At 42.2% G+C, this 24,302-nt stretch overlaps 2 protein-coding genes across 7 annotated transcripts in view; both read left to right on the top strand.

Moving 5' to 3' along the window:
* The first annotated feature begins 4,197 nt into the window (after window positions 1-4,197).
* LOC115108345 (hepatoma-derived growth factor-related protein 2-like) lies at window positions 4,198-12,067 on the top strand. Its single transcript, XM_029632559.2, is given in 17 exon segments — window positions 4,198-4,436; window positions 5,189-5,265; window positions 6,716-6,854; window positions 7,113-7,280; window positions 7,396-7,515; window positions 7,605-7,682; window positions 7,810-7,990; window positions 8,082-8,166; window positions 8,275-8,513; window positions 8,516-8,556; window positions 8,642-8,778; window positions 8,886-8,953; window positions 9,111-9,181; window positions 9,339-9,440; window positions 10,284-10,440; window positions 10,663-10,783; window positions 10,947-12,067. Coding segments are annotated over 17 exon segments (1,953 nt in total). The 5' UTR covers window positions 4,198-4,364; the 3' UTR covers window positions 11,044-12,067.
* Window positions 12,068-12,299: 232 nt separating this feature from the next.
* Window positions 12,300-24,302, top strand: part of LOC115108344 (AP-3 complex subunit delta-1-like) — a 31,523-nt gene continuing 19,520 nt past the window's right edge. For 2 of the 6 annotated variants that reach the window (XM_029632556.2, XM_065009023.1), the window contains exons 1-12: window positions 12,306-12,629; window positions 16,128-16,223; window positions 16,496-16,576; window positions 16,684-16,764; window positions 16,912-17,019; window positions 17,104-17,233; window positions 17,465-17,604; window positions 17,714-17,787; window positions 17,923-17,972; window positions 18,346-18,395; window positions 18,771-18,819; window positions 20,100-20,245. In XM_029632556.2, the coding sequence (XP_029488416.1) occupies window positions 12,534-12,629; window positions 16,128-16,223; window positions 16,496-16,576; window positions 16,684-16,764; window positions 16,912-17,019; window positions 17,104-17,233; window positions 17,465-17,604; window positions 17,714-17,787; window positions 17,923-17,972; window positions 18,346-18,395; window positions 18,771-18,819; window positions 20,100-20,245 (1,101 nt within the window). In that variant the 5' untranslated portion in view covers window positions 12,306-12,533. Of the gene's footprint in view, window positions 12,630-16,127; window positions 16,224-16,495; window positions 16,577-16,683; window positions 16,765-16,911; window positions 17,020-17,103; window positions 17,234-17,464; window positions 17,605-17,713; window positions 17,788-17,922; window positions 17,973-18,345; window positions 18,396-18,770; window positions 18,820-20,099; window positions 20,246-24,302 lie in introns of all 6 variants that reach the window. The other 4 variants (XM_065009024.1, XM_065009022.1, XM_029632555.2 and 1 more) reach the window with 4 other exon arrangements.

Genomic DNA, 24,302 nt, shown 5'->3' with positions numbered 1-24,302 from the left:
GCCATCACGGTTGACAACTCCATTGTGTCCTCCTCCCAGAGCGCTAAGAACCTTGGCGTGATCCTGGACAACACCCTGTCGTTCTCAACTAACATCAAGGCGGTGGCCCGTTCTTGTAGGTTCATGCTCTACAACATCCGCAGAGTACGACCCTGCCTCACACAGGAAGCAGCGCAGGTCCTAATCCAGGCACTTGTCATCTCCCGTCTGGATTACTGCAACTCGCTGTTGGCTGGGCTCCCTGCCTGTGCCATTAAACCCCTACAACTCATCCAGAACGCCGCAGCCCGTCTGGTGTTCAACCTTCCCAAGTTCTCTCACGTCACCCCGCTCCTCCGCTCTCTCCACTGGCTTCCAGTTGAAGCTCGCATCCGCTACAAGACCATGGTGCTTGCCTCACGGAGCTGTGAGGGGAACGGCACCTCAGTACCTCCAGGCTCTGATCAGGCCCTACACCCAAACAAGGGCACTGCGTTCATCCACCTCTGGCCTGCTCGCCTCCCTACCACTGAGGAAGTACAGTTCCCGCGCAGCCCAGTCAAAACTGTTCGCTGCTCTGGCCCCCCAATGGTGGAACAAACTCCCTCACGACGCCAGGACAGCGGAGTCAATCACCACCTTCCGGAGACACCTGAAACCCCACCTCTTTCAGGAATACCTAGGATAGGATAAAGTAATCCTTCTCACCCCCTTAAAAGATTTAGATGCACTATTGTAAAGTGGCTGTTCCACTGGATGTCTTAAGGTGAACGCACCAATTTGTAAGTCGCTCTGGATAAGAGCGTCTGCTAAATGACTTAAATGTAAATGTAAATGATTGCCAAAAACCACTCAACATCAGACAGAGTCTGACCTGTCCAATAAGGCAAAACTGATGAAAGAATCCCACAGTATCCAAACAAACACACACTCTCTCGCTCTCTCTCTCTCACACACACACACACATACACACACACACACACACACACACACACACACACACACACACACACACACACACACACACACACACACACACACACACTGTGCAGTAATTAGAATCAATAGAGCAGCTTTAAGTGATACAGTCTACTGTGCTCACCCTTCCTCTGCCTCTCTCCATCACTTTCTCTGTGCCGTCTGTTGCTGTCTCTCGTCTCTCTTCTTCTGTTGCTGTCTCTTAGTATTCTATGTTGCTGTCGCTTGTCTACCATCCTCTCTCAATTTGAAGAAAGAAGTTCAACAGCAGGTTGAAACTGAGTGTAAAACATGGTAGTTCTGGATGTTGTTTGAAAGCCTAACACAACAAAATAGACAGCGCTAAGGTGATGATTAATTCAAAACATCCATATGCATATTATAGGTTATGCATACGCATGTGCTTAAGAGCCCAAGCCCGTTTAATTCCTTTTATTTTTTATTATGATTGTGCCATTATACAATACATAGCCTACCATATATTAAGCATTGCAGAAAAACACAAAACAAAACTGATTTTCAAATGTCTTTGGGACATAATTTGTCAGGCCTATGCCCCGAAATAAAATACATTTCAGTCATCGTTTTTGAGTGTGGATTTCATTATTATGCATACTGGGTGGACTGGTTACCTTATGCTACACTCCAAAATGTCAATCCATGAGTCTGGGAGAGAAAGTATAGACCTAGGCGGTTGATAGAGGAATTCTAAATTCCTTTATGTTTAATTGCCAAAACCAATTCGCACTCATTTCTAATTCATTAATGAATTGTAAGTTCATTAATTATGCATGAAGTAGATTGAGACCAGTCTTAAAAGCCAAACGTAACAGCGTTTATTACAAGAGAGTACTAACCCAAAATACAAAGAACATTACATTTTAAAGAAAGAGAACATAAAATGACATCATCAGTTTCACACCCTCTCCCAGCCTTACAATGGCGTAGTATTCAGTCCTAGAGATTTTTTTACTCCCCTCATAAAACTACATTCCAACCTGTCTAAAAGATATACTTCTCTCCACTAATGGAATCCAACCAAAACGTTCTTATCTGTCTGAAAAACTATCTTATCCATCCTCCTTAAACTGCCCAGGAGGCAAGGACAATTAATTTGTTCTGCTTACATTTTCAGTAACAGCTCAACCAAAAACTCATACTTTTCATATCATAACATAATAGTATTAGAATAAATGGTTCTAATCAATAATATATACATAATTAATCATTTCAACTATAATTTCCTCTAACAGCGGTGCTGTTGTTTCATTGATTGTGCAGGGCTATTTGATTTTGAATAGCCAAGTAATAGGGAATTTTTATATTTTCATAATTAATTGGGCGACACATTACCTTCAGATATACAGAATATCTCACCACCATGCATCTCCTCCGCTCTCTAATTTATTCCTTTCTCGAGTGAGCAGAGGGGCAACAGTTTAGTGAATTATGTTCCTTTGCGAAAACATGTTACTATCGATGTTCCCGAACAGATTTCACTTGGTTTCCCAAATTAAACACTGGATAGCTGCAGGAATAGGGTTGGAGAACCCCTGGCATACAGAGTTTGGACGGAATATCACCTGTCGTGCAGCGATTCTCAAACAGTGGATGATGCATGGAGTGAAATAAGTGTTCTTATATTTATTTCTCAGCAGCTCATAATAAGCATATCTCCACTATAAAACAGAAGTAGCCTACCCGGCATCATTGACAAACGGACTGGTGGGAAAGCCTCCATTTTCTATTTGAGTGTATACAGATGACGTCTTTATTCCCCCTCCCATGTTCCTCTCATTTGATAATGGGCCATTCTAAAGCTAAACAAATTGTACATATTTGTAAAGACAATATTAAATTGAGAATAGTCTGATAATTGAAAATATGATCACTTAATGAGAGAACAGCTTTTGCAGCCTGAGGCAAGGAAAATAGTGCTTTTTTTGCGACTTTCTCAAATCATCAATAGCCTAACCCCTTGATTTTCCCACATTTAGTTAGGTTATAGTTATTATAAAATCGATTAAATTGTTTTTTTTCTTCTCAATCTACACACAATAACCCATAATGACAAATCAAAAACAGTTTTTATACATTTTTGCTAAATTTAAAAATAGAACTGAAAAATCACATTTTCACAAGTATTCAGACCCTTTACTCAGTACTTTGTTGAAGCACTTTTGGCAGCGATTATAACCTTGAGTTTTCTACAAGCTTGGCACACCTGTATTTGGGGAGTTTCTCTGATTCTTCTCTGTAGATCCGCTGAAACTCTGTCAGGTTGGATGGGGAGCGTTGCTGCATAGTTTTTTTTCAGGTCTCTCCTGAGAAGCCACTCCTGCTTTGCCTTGGCTGTGTGCTTAGGGCTGTTGTCCTGTTGGAAGGTGAACCTTTGCCCCAGTCTGAGGTCCTGAGCGCTCTGGAGAAGGTTTTCATCAAGGATCTCCCTGTACCTTGCTCCGTCCATCTTAGCCTCAAGCCTGACTAGTCTCCCAGTCCCTGCCACTGAAAAACATCCCCACAGCATGATGCTGCCAACACCATGCTTCACCGTAGGGATGGTGCCAGGTTTCCTCCAGACGTGACACTTGGCATTCAGGCCAAAGAGTTCAATCTTGGTTTCATCAGATGACAGAATGTTGTTTGTCATGATCTTTTGGCTAACTCCAAGCAAGCTATCATGTGCCTTTTACTGAGAAGTAGCTTCCGTCTGGTTGGTGGAGTGCTGCAGAGATGGTTGTCATTCTGGAAGGTTCTCTCATCTCCACAGAGGAACTCTAGAGCTGTGTCAGAGTGGCCATGGGGTTCTTAGTCACCTCTCTGACCAAGGTCCTTCTCCCCCGATTTCTAGCAGGGGTACCTGAACGTACCCTCTCACTTTCACCCCCATATTTTTACTCTGTGACTGCGGTCGATTTCCTGTTCTCTTTATCTGTTTGTCAAGACAACATTCATACTAAAAAACATAAAATTATCACAAACAACAAGTTATATGTTGTGGAAGACAGATAGTTATGAAATAAATGTTTTACTTCGGAGCCAAAGCTTTTGATTTGATGTTACTATGCATTTTCTAATTAGTGGTCAGATTCAAATGAGGAAAACGATGTCGAATTTACAGTGTACACATTGTAGAATATGATTGGTTTGAAGAATGGAGTGATAAGAAATTAAACCAATTATAGTGGCCAGTAGGCGGGATTTCCGCTCTGATAATCAAAGTTAGCGGAAGCTATACTTATAAAGCTAACCGCCTCATCTCGCGCTTTTGGAAGCTAGCTTTCCAGCTAGCAAGCGTAATCGTTTCGCAGGTTTCATGTCGACCTGAAAACGGCAAAGAAGCGACACATAAAGACACCCAGAGTTCGCTAAAGAAGAAAGTAAAGGCTGCACAGAAGAGCAGGACAATGCCGCACAATTTCCAACCCGGAGACCTGGTCTTCGCTAAAATGAAGGGGTACCCCCACTGGCCAGCCAGGGTAAGCTAGTAGCAGCCAGTGTGAAGGGGGGTGGGCGAAGGGGACGCTGGAGTTTCGCTGTGCATCCTTGTCAGTGACGGACATAGCTAATATTATATAGCCAGCTAGCCTTGCCTCGTACTTGGAACTATATATAACTGTTTATTATTATTATTATTATTATTATTATTATTATTATTTTTAATCCTAGCAATCTGTGTGCAAGATGTTTGCGGGACCATCTATGGAAAAGTATAACCAGACTACTTTGTGAATGGCGTTCATGTTTGTCTTTTGTGCACGTATTTTGTCCAAAAAGGCATCGCTAAGTAGCTACAGTACCTGTACTTTACTTTTGGTGTGTGTTGATTGATTGAAGATGAAGCCTTCTTGATTTACAACTTTTTAGACTTGCTGCCCTATAAAATAATATCCGAGCTATAGTTAACTAACCAGGTGAGTTTTTGGTACAGTGTAAACACATTTTATTTTATGGAAATGCATGACTTTGATGTGACGTGTTCACTTGCCCCCAGGATGTTTTTGGCAGTGATTAGAACATTCTACAGATTCTACCAATCAAGGTATCTGTCTGGAGTGAGGGGTCCAGACAAAACCAAAATATTAATTAATTACTTCCAGCCTTCCTTTCCTCACTTGCCCAACCTGACTTAAGGATCAGACTACAAAGAGCAGTGAATATATTCTCTCCTGTACCTAATTTGGATATCTCTCACAATGTGTTTTTGGTTGTGTGGTTCTCATTCTCCTAGATTGAGGATGTGGCAGATGGAGCAGTAAAACCCCCTCCAAATAAAGTCCCCATCTTCTTCTTTGGCACCCATGAAACGTAAGTGCTGTGTCTCATTGATTTACAATAGCAGGAATTTCTTTGGATGGACTTGGTATACTTCATTATCATTAAGGTCCTTTTATTGCAGGGCTTCTCAAGGTTTTTGTGATCGCAAATTCATTAGGGACCCCATCATAATCAGAACACAAGCTCGAGTGAGATAAAATAGCATACAAGGAGTTGTACTAAGACTTTGGTAGTGCATTTTCCCCGCTATCCAGACCACCTGCTCCGGCCAAACGCTACGCCACCCCCACAGACTATAGTTTCTTCTCCGCTATTAAGTAAGTATGTAGCAAACGACAGAGCAACAGAATAATTAGGTGTGAGTCGTCAGTCTAGCAGTGCATGGCCATACTAACCAAGTCTTGAGCCCTGGGAAGGAACATATTAAAGGCCCATCTCTTGGCATCAGAGAGAAGATTTTGCCATTTTAAAGTTAATATCCTGCAGTTCTACACATTTTGTCATGGGGCAGAGATTTTTTTGTTGTAGCTTTAAAGCTAATATTGTGCTTTTATACATGCTTTACCATGAGGCAGAGAGAACTTTGCTATTTGAAAGCTTACATTACAGTGCATTATGTAAAAAAATAATATAATTGTATTTTTATTTTAATTAATTAATATAAGAAGTATTGAGTTGAAAAATGTATAACTAGGGGAGTACTGTGAATACAAATATCCATGTGAGCCTCCCAGGCACATGTTGCCCAGAGTTCAGAACATCAATTGTAGATTGATAACATTTTATTGTGTTACACTTATTCCGTGAATCCCTTGGCCAACATTTGTTTAATCTTTTAGTAATATTCATAAAAAGATATATTTTGAGATCTGGCCACGGTCCTCCTGCAGTATCTCGGGTTTGAGGGCCCCACTTTGAGAACCACTGCTTTATTGGATCAGCAGTTTAAAAAAAATATTGAGACAGTGATGCAAACAGGAATGTTGTTGATTTGCATTTCTATTCCAGTTGGTTTTGTTTTTGTTGTCCCCAGCTACCTAATGTGTTGTATGTTGTTTTTTAAGTATCATAACTCATATTTCTGTGGAGATGTATCCTCCCTGTTTGTTGGTGCACTGTATCTTCTTTAACTAATTTTAACCTTTTGAAACTCATTCATGTGTTTTTTGTTACTGGTTTATGTCTGAAGTGATCTAGGTCAATTGTGTGTTGAAGTTCAGTCTTTCATTTTGATCATACAGCACTTGTTTTACAAGATGGCAGATGAACTATTCTTAAACCACCACTAGGTGGCAAAAGATCCCTTTCAGTATTGTAGTTCATTACCAGTACATGGCGTTTACATCATGCAGAAACCCGGTGTGTCAGTTACCCTGAAAGCAGGGAGTGTGACTGTGTCAAGTATCATCTTTTAATTCAGTGACTTAGAATTACATTCTCGTATATAGCATTGTCTTAACAAATCATGCTCTCTCTTCAGAGCATTCCTTGCACCAAAGGACCTTTTTGCATATGACAAGTACAGCGAGCGCTATGGGAAACCTAATAAAAGGAAGGGCTTCAATGAGGGCTTGTGTGAAATCCAGAACAACCCTCACGCCTCATACAGTGCTCCTGCAGTAAGTACATAATATCCTCAGAAGTCCAACTTGATACTGTTTCTGTAATACTGACCAACTACAACTGAGTGCTGTTATCCCTGGTTTCTTTTTTTCTCTGTACACTTAGGATCTGTTTAGGTCAGAGACTCTTTGCCAAAGTTACCATACTATACAGCTCCCTGTTGGTGGTATTATCTGTTTGGTCAGCATTCTATCACATCTGTGTCCATCAACAAACACTTATGTTGGGGCATTATCTCTTCATTCACTCCCCAGCCTGTCAGCTCGTCTGACAGTGAAGCCAATGACGTTGCAGCAGGAAGTGAGGCAGAAGATGACGAGGAAGCAGTGGTGCCCAGGAAAGCATATTCAGGAAGTGATGTAAATTCTGACTCAGGAAGTGAGGATCGAGGAGGGGTAAAGAGGAAGGCCCCTGCTGCCAAGGTGACTGCGAAATTATAATTTCTGTATTTTTGGATGTTAATTCCAACCAGACAACTGCTGTTGCTTAGATGTGCATCTGTCATAATATTACATCTCTTTTCTATCGCTCATTCAGCGGCCCCCTGTGAAGAAGACCCGGGGTTCGTCCAGTGACCGGGATGGAGAGGAGAGTGGCTCACCCTCAGAGCCAGACCCATCCCCTTCTGACTCGGACTCTGGGAAGAACAGTGACCAGGTCAGTTGACACATACAAAACAGTATGTTATACACTAGCATGATAACTTGGTGTTAATTTGACGGTGTCTTGTTTGTTTTCTCCTGTAGGACTTCACCCCAGAGAAGAAGGCGGCAGCAGGCCGTGGCGGCGCAGGGAAGAAGGCTGGAGGTGGCAAAGGGAAGAAGGTGAGGAAAGGATGCCCTTCGGGTGTCAAACAGCCCTGGGTAGCTGAATAGATAAAGCACTGTTTATGGTTTCGCAGTGATTACTGGCTCTCTCATTATGCTTTTCTCTCTTTCTGGGATGCTGTAGGTGGTGTCGTCGGACTCCGACTCTGGGTCTCAGTCAGACAAGAAGAAAGGGGGCAGTGATTCAGAGGATCAGAAGCCACGGCCTGCTCTGTCTGGATCAGAATCCCAGTCTGGCTCCAAATCAGACTCTGACTCAGAGCCACAGCCACCTCAACGGAAGGCTCCTCAAGCGCGCAAGAAAGGTGAGGGCTATTATTTCTGGTATCCCAGACAGTGAATGATAACTGTATTTGTCACTGCATAACCCTCTTCTCTGCCATTTGTCCCACTCAGAGAAGCCTCCGCCAAAGCCTCGGGGTGGACGGAAACCCAAAGCTGCCCCGGTCAGAGCACCGGCATCTTCCTCTGACAGTGATAGGTCAGCAACGCTCTAGTCTGTTCCACATTGGTTTTGCTCTCCGTTAATACATTATAAATTACTTTTGTCAATAAATAAGTACATTATGAATGGTCTCCTGTACTACAGCGACAGTGAGCCGGACCGAGTCAGCGACTGGAAAAAGAGAGATGAAGAGCGTCGGAAAGAGCTGGAGGAACGGCGGAAGAAGGAGCAGGCAGAGGAGATCCTCAAGTATCGGGAGAGGGAGAAGGAAGAAGAAGAGCAGAGAAAGAAGGACAAGGAGAAGGGAAAGAGCAGTGGTGAAAACAGTTCAGATGAGGGTGTAGATCACCCACTGAAGAAGTCCAAGAAACCCCCACCGCCCCCATCCCCGCCCCCTCCGACTCTGACTCTGACTCTGGACCTGAGGTAACTAGCATGGAAGACTGTAAAGAGGGTACATTTGCTTGTTTTAGAATAGATTTGTTGAACATTGTATTTTTTCCCCATTCAGGTGAAAGCATCTGCAAAGCGTTCAGACAACCAGAAGAAAGGGAGAACAAAGAAAGAGAGGGTTCATGGTAAAGGCAAAAAGGAGAAAGATGTGAAGGAAAAGCGAACCCAGCGGTCAGAGGAGAGGCCCCGAGTGAGGTAAATTGCACATGGCTGAACAAGACAAAAGACCAGAGCACAGATCTCATTAGATGTTATCTTCATTAAATATAAATGCACACAGATCACTGAGTTCTCTCCCTCAGGTCCAAGCCTGACAAGCCCAAACGCAAACCAGAGAGACCTCCAGAGAGGAAAGCAGAGAAGAAAAAAGGTCAGAGCTCAATGTTACTCTCAGTCCACCAATCCACTGTATCCATTTGGAAACCCTGCATATGGACAACTAATTGTGACAAATGGTTGGTCAGATATAGTGCCATGTAATATAAACTTTGTGTCCTCACTCCTTGTCTTTTTGTGTCTGTACACAGAGCCAACTCCAGACGAAAAGTTGCAGAAGCTCCACGCTGACATCAAGTTTGCACTGAAAGTGGACAACCCAGTGAGTAACCATACAAGGGGCTCCCTTCATTGTCAACAGAAAAGTTATTGTCACATAGTTGTGATTTTACAAGCAGCATGAGGAACCACATTTTTTATTTGACCAATTAGGTGTTCTTTGCTCATAGAATACTGCAATGCTGTTGTCTGTTCTGCAGGACATAGAGCGCTGTCTACAGGCCCTGGCGGAGCTGGAAGCTGTGCCGGTCACCAGCCACATCCTGCAGAAGAACTCAGATGTTATTGCCACGCTTAAAAAGGTGCCTTTCCCTCTGAACCTCTTAATAAAAGTTAAACTTGCATACTGAACAAAAATATAAATGCAACAATTTCAAAGATTTTACTGAGTTACAGTTCATATAAGGAAATCATTAAATTGAAAGGCCCTAATCTATGGATTTAATAGATCTATTAGGCCATTATTTGACTCTAATCATGTGGGAATACAGATATGCATCTGTTGGTCACAGACACTTTAAAAAAAGAAATGGGCCTCACAATCAGGATCTCGTCATGGTATCTCTGTGTATTCAAATTGCCATTGATAAAATGCAGTTGTGTTCGTTTGTCCATAGGTTATGCCTGCCCATACCATCACCCCACTGCCGCCAACACGTGTATGTTGACATCACAACATACACGTGGTCTGTGGTTGAGGCCAGTTGGACTTACTCCCAAATTTTCTAAAACAATGTTGAAGGTGGTTTATGGTAGAGAAATTAACATTCAATATTCTGGCAACAGCGCTGGTGGACTGTGGTGGTGGTGTTGTGTGACAACTGTACATTTCAGTGGCCTTTTATTGTCCCCAGCACAAGTTGCACCTGTTTAATGATCATGCTGTTTAATCAGCTTCTTGATATGCCACACCTGTCAGGTAGATGGGTTATCTATTTGAAGAATAAATACTGACTAATAGGGATGTAAGCAAATTTGAGATCTTTCTGGGATCTTTTATTTAAGCTCATGAAATATGGGACCAAAACTTTACATGTTTCGTTTATATTTTTGTTCAGTGTAGATCCTCTGTGTATATCTCATCCCCTGTTTTTGGCCCCTTTGAACTCCACTGATGTTGTTCTGATTGATGTTTGTTACTATAGATCCGTCGATACAAAGCAAGCAGTGACGTAATGGAAAAGGCCAGCCAGGTCTACAACAAATTAAAGGGGCAGTTTGTGGTCAAGTCTGAAATGCCAAGTAAACACAAAGCTGAGGGAAAGGAGCAGGAAGAGAATGGGAAGGAGACACCAAACACAGGTAATTCTCTCAGCCAAAACTTTTATCATCACTGCTGATGGACTTATTTACTGATGGACTTATTTACATTTTCCGTTTTTCCTCCTATGACTATTACCCCTCTTAAAGGAGAAGTTCACTATGGCATTCATTCATAGACTTTATTTTTCAATGTGTGTAACAACAAAATTAAAGGTCCTTCATTTGTAGCCAATCAATTGATTTTGCATAACTTGTCATTAGATGTAACACCTGTGAATGGGGAATCAGAAGTCCAGAAAAAGGAATGCACTGAGCTGGAGGATACCCCAAAGTCTCCGGTCCAGGAAGTGAATGATGAGCATGTGGCTTCAAGCCCCAACAGGTAAACGGCCTCCTATGTCACATCTTTGTGTACTTCCTTTATTTCTGCTAATATTTGTTCAAAGTATCCATGGTAATATATTGCTCTACTCATTGGTACTTTGCTACCATCACAACGGTATATGTGGCTCTTGTTCTGAAGTCTTGTCTCTTCTCCATGGTAGGCGAAGTCCTGATAGTCCTGCTGAGCAGCAGACGAACACTGATGAAACACACCACGCTCTCTCTACAGAAACAGAACCGACAGCGATGGAGAGCTGAAGAACTCTGAAGAAAATGGAATACAATTGTTTACCACAGCTAAAAGGAAAGCTCACTAGTCTCGTGCCAGATACATGGCGCTCTGCAGCCCACTTTGATGTTCGCCATTGTATTTTTCAATTTTTATAGGACACCTTGGCCCGTCACCAATTCCTCCCCCTCAAGCTACCATGCTTTTTTTCCTGCCACATGAACTCTAACTTTGGTCTTTCATACAGTGTTTATAATGAGAGATTCCATTTTTAGCACTTCTAACAGGAAATCGAAGGGGGAGAGGAGTCTTGTTCTGCTTTGAAGTAACTGTACTGTCATGTTAGTCAAGGCATCTGTTGGCTTTGCTTGAGAATGATATTGAAGCATACAGAACCTAGAAAAGGCTAATGGTGGATAGGTATGAGTCTGGTACTTTTTGTGAGTTTCTTTTATATATTTTTTTATCTGGTCTGTTCTTATTAATCCAGTTGCACCATATACATATTAAGCCAGTGAACGGAACCACATCACATGTTTTCCAATTAAGTTCCACCTACTTTTTTTTTTTTTTTTTACACATATGTTTTCTGATATTGCATCTGCTTTTGATTTACTGAATGCTGTGGAATTATCCACTGTCATCTGGTTTTTCCCTCTACCATCTGCTTTCAAGAATTAGCCTAATGAATGTGATAATACACATTGTGTACAGACTAAATGATATCTTGATTCAAGTTGTCCAGATCCCATGTAGCTGGAGCCCATTTGACGTTTGTCATACATACTATGTAAGTGTTTTTAGTGCTATGTAAAATATTTAGTTGAGTTAAATCAAGATCTCAGCGTTGTGGTCAAAATCTGAACACTTCTGTCATTGAAGGCTTCAAAGAAGTCCCATATTCTCATAAATGTATACATACAAGTTGTAATTTTACAACCCTTGTAACCAATCTAGCGAAGAGGAATTGCTGTGAATAATGTGGACCTATGCATGCGGTCAGCGGTGTAAAATAGTTTATAAATAACCGATTATACATTTATGCAAGTTAAATAGCAGAGTAATTGCCATCCTTTTACATGAAAATGTTCATGCAGTTAATGCGCATTGGTTTGGCTGTGGCAAAGAAAGAGCTACTGTGGACATGGTGATGAATTGCATTCTGTATAGAGAATACAACTGGAAAATGATCATGCATTAACATTGCAAGCCGAGTACTAAGCATATCTTTAATTGCATTTGATTATCATAATGAGAATCCCACATTATTACACACAGTCAGCTGACATTAGACGCCATTTTGTCAGCCATTTCCTATACGGATCCACTGCCAGTGTGTCTGCACAGTTATAGTACGCCCCATCTGGCTTCTCCTTCTCTGCCCGGGATTAGTAAACAATTACGAATCCCGAAAAAACGGTATCCGGGTGGATGAGAGACTGTCTAGCGGGCCGGCTAGCATCCAAAAGACCTCTACCAAGCGCTTTGTCCCCGAGGACAGAAGCGAAAAAAGTCAGCCATGGCTTTGAAGATTGTTAAAGGGAGCATCGATCGGATGTTCGATAAAAACCTTCAAGATTTAGTACGTGGAATTAGGAATCACAAGGAAGATGAGGTAAAACAATTAGCTGTGTTTTCGGAAATGTCTGATTACCACTGTCAGTAAGTCGATGTTTAACATATCTCATTGCTAAATATTCTGGTTAGCCAGCTACAATAGCTCACCTATTTGATAGCCATTCCAACCGTATGCTAACTTTCTACCCGGTATGATATCCAAATAGCTAAATAAGTAAGGAGTCTTGTCATGAAGTTAATCAGGACTGAGTAGGCAACCTAATATCAACTCCGTGGTTGCATTAGTTAACTCGGTAACTGTCAATGTGCCATTGCTCGATAATCGTAATTTGGCTAGCAAGCTAACATTAGCAGTTTTCATCGCCACTTTACATAGCTAGCTATTCATTTGGCAGATGGGTATTATCCAGAGAACACTTTTTTTTGTTTCGTACTGGTCCTCTGTGGGACACGAACCCATAACCCTGGCGTTGCAAGCCTGCTAACTGAGCCACACGGGACGCTTCACATATTATGGGTCTTGCACGAAATACTACTTGTTACCAGTTGTGGAACGCTACCCTTTTACTACTCATGGCAACTGCTTTCAGGTGAAGCTAATTAAGCTCGCAAGTGACAACTAAGAGGCTAACTGGCAGTAACGTTAGCTAAATTTATTCACCTCAGCTGATGTGATCAGGATGATGCGCGTAATAATTTTCCTTCAGCACTATTTTTCTATTATATATAGTGAGTTCACTTTGTGTATATTCATCTCCTATTATATTAATAAAAACATTGACATGTAAACGAAGTCTAGACGATTCTGTAGGCCTCGCTCTACAGCGTCAGTCAGTGACAACGTTGCATAGGTAGACGAAAGGATGCTTCATCCACAACTCTTCTGACTGGAAAAACAGAGGTCCTTTTATCCAAACTACTACACTTTCGCCACCATTTTAATTCATTTGGTTTGTACAGTTGTGGGAAATAGGTGACGTGACACTCCTGAAGAGTCAGACAGCAGATTACCGGATGCTAGGTTTATGCAAATTGTAGATTTCATAATCATGCTTTATTGATATGGCTGTAGACTATACTAGCTCTGTATACTGCGTTAGCAACATCAGAGGACATCCAATGTGGTGTGGAAAAAAATGAATATTAAGTATTGCCATAACAGGGAACAGCCTCATAACGGTTGATTAAAGTTCCCTGTGATATGACAGCTTTTATGGTAGGAAATGCTCCTGTCTTCATGGGTGTCACACCAGTGTTTTCAGAATGATGCTGTGTTCTGCAAATTAGATCATCACAGCATCATCACAGAGGGTGACAGTGGGTTGGTCTATAGTCTGTCCAATAGAGGGCACTGTTTGAATGAGATATGGAGGTGGAAGTTGCTCCAGAATTAATTCCTTAGTTTTAAACCGATTTAAATTTTTTAGGAAATTATGTCACTTAGTGGAGACTATTATGCTGTTAGGCTGGATGTATTGCTACCATTCAAAAAAATATGCCATTCAGTAGCTAGGACATAGGGAGTCTCTTATTGCAGAAGAGTGAGCTGGACCAATGTTGAATTGGGAATGGGATTTAGGCCTAGGTGTAACATTGTGAGTTGACCTGTTCTACCATTTTAAGTCTTGGTTTATTTTTATACACGCCTTGATTGCTCCTCTTTTCAGTTCGCTGCAAGCTAGCGACTGGAACGAGCTGCAACAAACACTCAAACTGGACAGTTTTATCTCCATCTCTTCATTCAAAGACTCAATCATGGGCACTTACTGACAGTTGTGGCTGCTTAGTGTGATGTATTGTTGTCTCTACCTTTCCCTTTGTGCTGTTGTCTGTGCCCAACAATCTTTGTACCCTGTTTTGTGCTGCTACATGTTGTTGCTACCATGTTGTTGTGTTGCTACAATGCTGTGTTGTCATGTGTTGCTGCCATGCTATGTTGTCTTAGGTTTCTCTTTATGTAGTGTTGTCTCTCGTTATGATGTGTTTTGTCCTATATTTTTATTAAATTTATTTGTATATTTAAATTCCAGCCCCCATCCCCTCAAGGGGCCTTTTTACTTTTGGTAGGCCGTCATTATAAATAAGAATTTGTTCTTAACTGACTTGCCTAGTTAAATAAAATTTAAAAAATGGATAGCTGCTGCTGGATTCCACAGAGCTATGGTGGCCACTGACTAATTATTTTCCCAGTCAGTTATCTGGCAAAATAAAGTACATGTTTTGTCATGTGCTTTTTCATTGCTTAGCCAGACCGACAAAGCATGATATCTTTGACCACTGTACAAAACCATGATCTTTTGATTCAAGTCCTAATGTGGTCCTTTTTGTGTAACTTAACCATGCTTACTAAGTTAAGGTGTTGGATACCGAGCCAACAGTGGACAGCTCACTGAAATATTAATGCCTTGTGTGTGTTCTCTCCAGACCTGGACTCTATTTGCTTTATGCAGGTAGGGATATAATACAGCCAAACCTATTCTACTTAGTCACGCCCTCATTTAAAAGGGAAGCAAATCTAAAAAGGTGTTAAGGCACACAATGCAACTGATATTACATTGTAGAAGACAATAATATGTAACACTAACAGGGATGTTGTGGGCTCCTGAGTGGCGCAGCGGTCTAAGGCACTGCATCTCAGTTCTAGAGGTGTCACTACAGACCCTGGTTCGATTCCAGGCTGTATCACAACCGGCCGTGATTGGAAGTTCTATAGGGCGGCGCACAATTGGCCCAGCATTCGTTAGGGTTTGGCCGGGGTAGGCCGCCATTGTAAATAAGAATTGGTTCTTATCTGACTTGCCTAGTTAAATAAAGGTAAATATTTTTTTAAATGTGTGTGTATATATATCTTCCTGTCCCTGGAAGAAGAACTGCGTCTGAGAAGGTCTCTCCCTGTACCTCCTGGAGAACCTGCTGTGCTAGCACAATGTAGGCCTTGGCTGTAGAACAGCTATTCCAATGAATTCAATAGGATCTGAATCGGTCGTTGAGTCAGAATGTGATAGGAGAGCACTCTGGTGATTTCAGAGCATGGCCCTGTGTGTCCATGCTCTGCAGCCTAGAGTACAAGCCACCCTCCCTCTTCCCCCTGTCACTGTCTCATGACTGCAGACACATGACCAGCACACTTGTATTATAGAGCTCTCTGTGTGTGTGTTCCAAGGTTCTGTTCCACCAATGTTTTACTCTGCTCTATCAGAAAGTCTAACCATGCTAAACAGTCTCTGTGTAGCAGATAAATGTAGAATAAAATCTTGAATTAAAGGTTACTCACTACTTATTCTTTAATTCCAAGTTCAGAATAAAACCCATTCAACCGTAGACTGAAAAAGCCTAAAACATTTCTGATCAGAAGCTCTGTTTGATTATCCTTTATTTTATAGATGTATAAAATTAATGACATTTCAAATGACCTTAGGACTTCTCCCCTTAGACTATTTGTAAACTGTTTCACGGAGGTCAACCAGGAGAGGAAAGTAAAGTATCATGTGGAGGTTGTCATTGCCCTGTCTGATGTTCCTCTGTCTCTTCTCAGGCTAAGTACATCTCCACCTGCATTGATGAGATCAAGCAGGAGCTCAAGCAGGACAACATTGCTGTCAAGGCCAATGCTGTGTGCAAACTCACCTACGTAAGACCACAGACCAGCACCCCTCGCTAAAACTGCCATCACTGAAATTGCCCTCACTGAAACTTCCCTCCCAGTGAACAGCACAGAGATGCGCAAGCAAAAACACTAGCTATATATCCTTGGCCTACTCTGCATACTTTTTCACTTGATAGCATGTACTTTGAATACTGCCATACCTAGGAAAAGCTCTTTTTGATAATGCATTTAGCTCTCACTGTCCACAGGGACAGCATAGTGGATGTTCAATGCCCTCTCCCCTGGTGTGTTAACAGTTACAGATGCTGGGCTATGATGTCAGCTGGGCTGCATTCAACATCGTGGAAGTCATGAGTTCCTCAAAATTCACATACAAGGTGAAAAAGTGAAATAATGTGCTTCTATAATGTTGGTATTTGAGAATGTTCTACTCAAGATTTAATTTGCCTTAGGTCAGAGGTTTAACATGTGCTTTTTCCTCCAGAGAATTGGTTACCTGGCTGCCTCCCAGTGCTTTCATGAGAGCACTGATGTCATCATGCTGACAACCAATCAGATCCGAAAGGTCAGTGTTGCTATTTTCCCCTGACTTTTGGCCTGCAGGTCTCTGATTAAAGACCAGTTCTGATACCTGCTATTTCCTCCCCTCTCCGTCTATTTCTTTCTCCTCTTTTGCTTTCTCTCTCTTTTTCATAATTTTTTTTTCTCTCAGGATCTGAGCAGTCCTAACCAGTACGACACTGGCGTGGCTCTCACTGGCCTCTCCTGCTTCGTGACCCCTGACCTGGCTCGGGACCTGGCCAATGACATCATGACTCTTGTGAGTCACATTCTCAGCTTCAAGTTCTTTTTACACATTTAGTCTGTTTCATGCTTCTCTGACCTATCTCTGCTTGTGCTGCAGATGTCCCACACAAAGCCGTACATCAGGAAGAAGGCCGTACTTATCATGTACAAGGTGTTCCTGAAGTACCCAGAGTCTCTGCGCCCTGCTTTCCCCAGGCTGAAGGAGAAACTGGAAGACCCTGACCCTGGTGAGATAGACTACCTAGTACCTACCTACTTCTCTGTTGGTTGGGGCCAGACAGGTTTTTTTATTACCTTGAATCATAAATTATGCAATACCTAAGGAATTTTGTGTCTTAACTGGTGGAAGCTTTTTCAAATGATTTGAATGCATTTCACCTCATTCGTATCATAATGTCCTTCAGCATGGATTTTGTTGATTTCATCTCAACACTCCCTGTGATGCCTCTGTCCTGTAGGGGTCCAGTCAGCGGCTGTTAATGTCATCTGTGAGCTGGCCAGGAGAAACCCCAAGAACTACCTGTCTCTTGCCCCGCTCTTCTTCAAGCTCATGACCTCCTCCACCAACAATTGGGTCCTCATCAAGATCATCAAGCTGGTGAGTGAACAGGGAGCTGTGGGAATGAATGTGTGTCAGTAACAAATTATTGCCAAGTATCACAACATGGAGAGGTGTTGCGCCATTAGTGTGTTTGTGTGTGTTTCAGTTTGGTGCCCTCACACCCCTGGAGCCTCGCTTGGGGAAGAAGCTGATTGAGCCCCTAACAAACCTCATCCACAGGTAAAACACACACACACACAGAGATCCAACCAATAGGTGTTTTGTTCAATCCCTATAACAAAATGTTGTCTGATGAAAATAATGACCTTCTGTCTATCCCTACTCCTTTTCTTACCCCTTCTTCTTCTCTCACAGTACCTCGGCTATGTCACTTCTATATGAATGTGTCAACACTGTAATAGCAGGTCAGTATTCGTCTTCTCACTTCTTCTTTTTGTAGGTACATTTTAGTCTGTGTGCCGGGTGTAGGGATCCCTCTTTGTGAAGCTTGCGTGTTAACTGAAGATGTGGGCAAGCCCAGTTATTTCTGGCTCATAAACAGTCATAATAAAAACACAATATTCTCTGTGCTATGTCTATAATCTTCAACGTGGGCAGTTATTTTTTTTGTGCCTGTGATGTGCCACTGAGGAGGTTGTGTTGACTATGCGGTTTGTTTTCTGTGAAGTGAAAAACATCACTGTGCTTTTAAGATTGCAGCTCGTGATAAGTTGTTTTTGACAAGTTTGTTGAGTTGTTGTCACAGCAGGATCTGATTGTCGTTGTCCTCTGTTGCAGTGTTGATTTCCCTGTCCTCCGGGATGCCAAATCACAGTGCTAGTATTCAGGTAAGTTTCAGCCGTCATGCCCACACTTTCTCTTGTAGCTAATGATGTTAACCCTTTCCACTCCAATTTGATGACGTTGCATGTTTAAACCATGAATCTTTTTTAATTCTTTGTTTTTACCATACACAAGTCTTTTTCAAAAGATGAACAACAACAGATCAAACAGGCTAGTGCAACTGAATAAAATGTGTGATTTTATAGCTCCTAACATGTCTAGATACATGTATTTAATGTACAAAGACATCAGCTGGGATATACGGTCACTTTTTCCCCAAAACAGTTGCGGTGCCCAAATTATATTACTAACACTGGACCTGAATTGATTGTAATGGCACTTTCCCTTCCCCTCTCTTCCTCCCTTCTCTCTATCCTTAGCTCTGTGTCCAGAAACTGCGAATCCTGATTGAAGACTCGGACCAGAACTGTGAGCCCTCTGTCAATGCCTGCAGTGTGTCATTCTCTCATTGTCTGTGTGTTTCTGAGTAGCCACCCATCTAGCTTCCAACAACCTAGATCCCAAACTCTGGATAACTCGACATTTTGATCCTGGTCCCACACAGGGGGCTGTTTTACATTTCACTGCACATAGTTGCAGTTGTGACTGCATCAAAAGGTAGGGTTTTGTCTTCATCCATTTATACATCTCTACTTCATCAGGCTATTAATTTTAAAACTTTCAGTATATTTGATAAGTCACTCATTGGTCTAACAGGTTACGGCTAACAGTAAGTTAATAAACCATCTACGATCATTATGTTGATGCAGCTGGTGATTCGAGTTATCTGGGCCCCTTAGTAGGTTGTGTGTAGATCAGATATATACGTTGGCAGCTATGTCTTGTTTTTCATTTGAGTTCTCGACTGTTTCGCTAGGTAGGCTCATAACATAAACAGGCTCTAACCCCTCCCTTGCTCACATTTGACACCACTTTAGTCTCAAACATCATAGTGTTTACAGGGCTTCTCCTGACCTGCTCTGATGAAACCAAACCTGTATCTGCACAACATCACTTCACCTCAAGGTCACATTCACACATAAACCTGATATGCAGCTATCTGCGCCTGAGATATCAACAGCCCAGATAATAATTGGCTGTTATAGTATGCCTGATTCAGCAACAACACAAAAATATTATTGCATAATGGCTACATATACCTAGGACTCAAGTTGGTGACAAAAAACGAAACGTCCATGTGTATATGTTGTCTCGTGTATATGTTGTCTCGTGTATATGTTGTCTCGTGTATATGTTGTCTCGTGTATGTGTTCTCCATCGTTTTGTGTTTCTTTGTATTTTCCTTTTCTTTGTTTTAATGTATGTGAAAATATCAGGTAGTCAGTCAGACAGCACATTTTGTATACTATACTGTGTAGACAGTCATATTATGTAAGAGAGGCATTTAGAATAGGGCCTACAGTAATGTAATCAGTGAGGTTTCAGTGGTTGAGAGGGGATAGTGAAGACAGCCAAAGAGACATAGATTGTTCAAGATATTTTGGGTGACCAATAGACCTCTTGTGCTCTAAGACAGGGAGGTAGGCTATACTCATAAGATAATGTCTACTGCGGAGTGTAAAGGCATGCTGTATGGCTTGTAGTACAGTCTCCATAGTGCACAACCTCTAGTCTAGTGCATAGGGAAGTAGAGTAGAAGGCCCAGTGTATAGTGCCCTGGCCACTGAGTGTGTTGTCTTTGTTCATAGTGAAGTACCTGGGCCTGCTGGCCATGTCCAAGATACTGAAGACTCATCCCAAGTCTGTCCAGTCCCACAAGGACCTCATCTTGCAGTGTCTGGATGACAAGGACGAGTCCATCCGCCTGAGGGCTCTAGACCTGCTCTACGGCATGGTGCGGATAAGGGAAAGGGGGATACCTAGTCAGTTGTCCAACTGAATGTATTCAACTGAAATGTGTCTTCCGCATTTAACCCTACCCCTCTGAATCAGAGAGGTGCGGGGGGCCTTAATTGACATCCACGTCTTCGGCGCCCGGGGAACTGCCTTGCTCAGGGGCAGAACGACAGATGTTTACCCTGTCAGCAACCTTCCGGTTACTGGCCCAATGCAATAATCACTAGGCTACCTGTCATAGCACATGGTCATTGAAAACACACTTACCCTAACCCCATGTCTTCACCACACCTATACCTAGCCTAGCGGTTAGAGTGATGGGCCAGTAACCGAGAAGGTTGCTGGTTTGAATACCTGAGCTGACAAGTTGAAAAAATCTGTCGGTGCCCTTGAGCAAAGCACTTAACCCTAATTTGCTCCACCTATTAAGGCTGACCCTGTAAAACAACAGATTTCACTGCACCTATCCGGACAATACAACATTTTTCGATCTACTTATGGGGAAATGTCTTTAGCTCAAGAACCTCCCTGATTCTGTTGATAGCCTAATGACTCCAGGGGGGTATACTACCTACCTGGTTTGAGGAGGTAACTTTGGACAACTCTAAGTTCAACTTGGGATAACCGCTAACATGAAATTGTCTCACCTTTTAGCCAGGTGAATTTATATGGCAACGAATGCTTCAGAACTAACCTGCGCCGGTGAAGGCTAACTGCATTTATCCTGAGTGAAGTCTGAGCTGTGAGTTGAGGACCAGTGAAATCAAATTCCCCCCCTCGCAAATGTTGCGTCATCATGCCCTTTATTTGGGGAAGAGACAGATTTTAAAATAAATAAATACATACCTATCACATTACATATTTTAGTAATGACTGGATTTATTTGAAAGTAAACGCAGAGTAAAACTGATGTTCTAAAATGATTTTATTGATAGGAGTGGGTAAGAAGGTGCTGTGAAAGATGGCATTCACTATACGTAATAAAAGCCAGACAGAACTTCTAAAAGCTTCTTTCACATCGTAGCCTGCTGAATTTGCAAGATGGATTTTCTTTCATGTTGATTTAGTCAACAATGTAAAAGTGGCACTGACTCGCCCATAGATTGATGTTTCAGCATTGTTCCAATGTGTGGAGTTTGGCGTGTGACGTGCATGTGCAGTTTCAAGCCTGCTAGAGTTAGCAGTTAACAGTTCACCAAACCCACAGTTCGGGCTGTATTGTGGTTTTGGGGTCAAGGTTAAATTAATTACATTTTTAAATGCCATTCGTATTGTAAAGCATTCACAATGTTCCTGGCATTGTCTGTTGTGCCAGGATTATTTTCACTCTGATGCTGCGTCTGTAACCATGTGGGTCGTGGGAATTGACCAGTTGTGAAGTCGTAAAAACCAATTGGATGCATTCATGTGATTTTTAACTCGTTGTGAAATGTTGAATAACTAATGGCCAGCAAGCTGCGTCAACCATAAACTAAAAGTACAGCTATCATGAAAAAGTACCCATTTGTCGTACTTCAGTAAAAGTAAAGATGCCTTAGTAGAAATTGACAAGTGAAAGTCACCCAGTAAAATCCTACTTAAGTAAAAGTATTTGGTTTTAAATATAAAAAATAATTTCACATTCCTTATATTACACAATTTTCTAGAATTTTTTTAATTTACGGATAGCCAGGCGCACACTCCAAATGAAGCGTTTGTGTTTTGTGAGTCGGCCAGATCAGAGGCAGTAGGGACGACCGGGGATGTTCTCTGTTTTGTGAGTCGGCCAGATCAGAGGCAGTAGGGACGACCGGGGATGTTCTCTGTTTTGTGAGTCCGCCAGGTCAGAGGCAGTAGGGACGACCGGGGATGTTCTCTGTTTTGTGAGTCCGCCAGGTCAGAGGCAGTAGGAATGACCGGGGATGTTCTTGTGATAAGTGTGTGAATTGGATAATTTTCTGTCCTGCTAAGCATTCGAAATATAACGAGTAATTTTGGGTGTCAGGGAAAATGTATGGAGTAAAAAGGACATTTTCTTTAGGAAAATGGAGTAAAAGTTGTCAAATGTAAATGGTGAAGTACAGTTACCCCAAAAACTACTGAAGTACTTTACACCACTTATGTTTCTAATTAAATTATAAAGTTAGATTTAAAAAAAAATGTTTTGTTGCATTTTTAACCAGCCCAAAATTCTGCTATATTGGCCATTTCCTTAGCAGTTAATGTCAGAGGTCACCATGTGGGAGAAGTAGGTGCTCAGGATGATAGATGCGTTTCCCACTAGTAATTGCCAGTTGGAGGGCCGTTCAAGTGGATTTTCCCCAGTTGTATGTGGTAAATGTCTACTTCCATCTTGCTTATGAGCGCACCATGGCACTGCCTCCTACAGTGCCAGATGTGTGCTTGTGACTCTCATAAAGGTGGAGTATCTGTAGCACGGTACATCTCCCATTCCTGGTTAATGTGATGGGCGGTCACTGTTAAGCACAACACAGGGTGCACTGCCCACTTAATTGAAAACTTTGGCTTGCTTATATAGAGCGAGTACTACCTGTTTGCTGAGGTGCATGAGGTAAGTTCGTAATGTGGCTCAAGCACTTTTCACGAGGTGCTGAAACCCCCTATTCTCAATCACTGGGAAGGGGTGCATATCCGACTGTAAAAAATCTAAACATAGCCTACCTAGCACGCTTGTACTTTCTTTGGCCTGGTCAGAATCCGCTGCCAAGTTCTGGTTTAATGCAGAGGGGCTCCGATGTTTCTTTGAGTTTGTCTTGCTCCGGTATACTGGGGTGATGTCGGTATAAATGTGTCAAAATACAGTGGGTTCGGAATGTATTCAGACCCCTTGACTTTTCCAACATTTTGTTACGTTACAGCCATATTCTAAAATTGATGAAATCATTCCCCCCCTGAATCTGCACACATTACCCCATAATGACAAGGCAAAACCAGGATTTTAGAAATTTGCACATTTTATTAAAAATAAACTGAAATATTAAATTTACATTAGAATTCAGACCTGTTACTCAGTACTTTGTTGAAGCACATTTGGCAGCGATTAAAGCATAGTCTTCTTCGGTATGACACTACAAGATTGGCACACCTGTATTTGGGGAGTTTCTCCCATTCTTCTCTGCAGATCCTCTCAAGCTGTGTCAGGTTGGGTGGAAAGCGTTGCTGTACAGCCATTTTCAGGTCTCCAGAGATGTTCAATCGGGTTCAAGTCCGGGCTCTGGCTGGGCCACTCGAGCACATTCAGAGACTTGTCCTGAAGCCACTCCTGTGTTGTCTTGGCTGTGTGGTTAGGGTCATTGTCCTGTTGGAAGGTGAACCTTCGCCCTAGACTGAGGTCCTAATCGCTCTGGAGCAGGTTTTCATCAAGGATCTCTGTACTTTGCACTGTTCATCTTTCCCTCGACCTTGACTAGACTAGACTAGACTAGTCCCTGCCGATGAAAAACATCTCCACAGCATGATTCTGACACCAACTTGCCTTTCCGTAGGGATGGTGCAAGGTTTCCTTCAGACATGACGCTTGGCATTCATGCCGAAGAGTTCAATCTTGGTTTCGTCAGACCAGAGAATCTTATTTCTCTGAGTCCATTATGTGCCTTTTTACCAGCTCCAAAGGCTGTAATGTGCCTTTTACTGAGGAGTGGCTTCTGTCTGGCCACTCTACCATAAATGCCTGATTGGTGGAGTGCTGCAGAGATGGTTGTCCTTCTGTAAGTTTCTCCCATCTCCACAGAAGAGCTCTGTCAGTGACCATCGGGTTCTTGGTCACCTCCCTGACCAAGGCCCTTCTCCCCCGATTGTTTAGTGTGGCCAGCTCTAGGAAGAGTCTTGGTGGTTTCACACTTCTCCTATTTAAGAATGATGGAGGCCACTGTGTTCTTGGACCTTCAATGCTGCAGACATTTTTTTTTTTGGTACCCTTCCCCAGATCTCTGCCTCAGCACAATCCTGTCTCTGAGCTCTATGGACAATTCCTTCGACTTCATGACTTGCTTTTTGCTCAGACATGCACTGCCAACTGTGGAACCTTATATAGACAGGTGTGTGCCTTTCCAAAT

The sequence above is a fragment of the Oncorhynchus nerka genome, linkage group LG24, assembly GCF_034236695.1.
Source record: "Oncorhynchus nerka isolate Pitt River linkage group LG24, Oner_Uvic_2.0, whole genome shotgun sequence".
Classification (NCBI taxonomy): Eukaryota; Metazoa; Chordata; class Actinopteri; order Salmoniformes; family Salmonidae; genus Oncorhynchus; species Oncorhynchus nerka.
The sequence above is the reverse complement of the archived record's forward strand: the minus strand, read 5'-3'. Positions and strand labels throughout refer to the sequence as shown.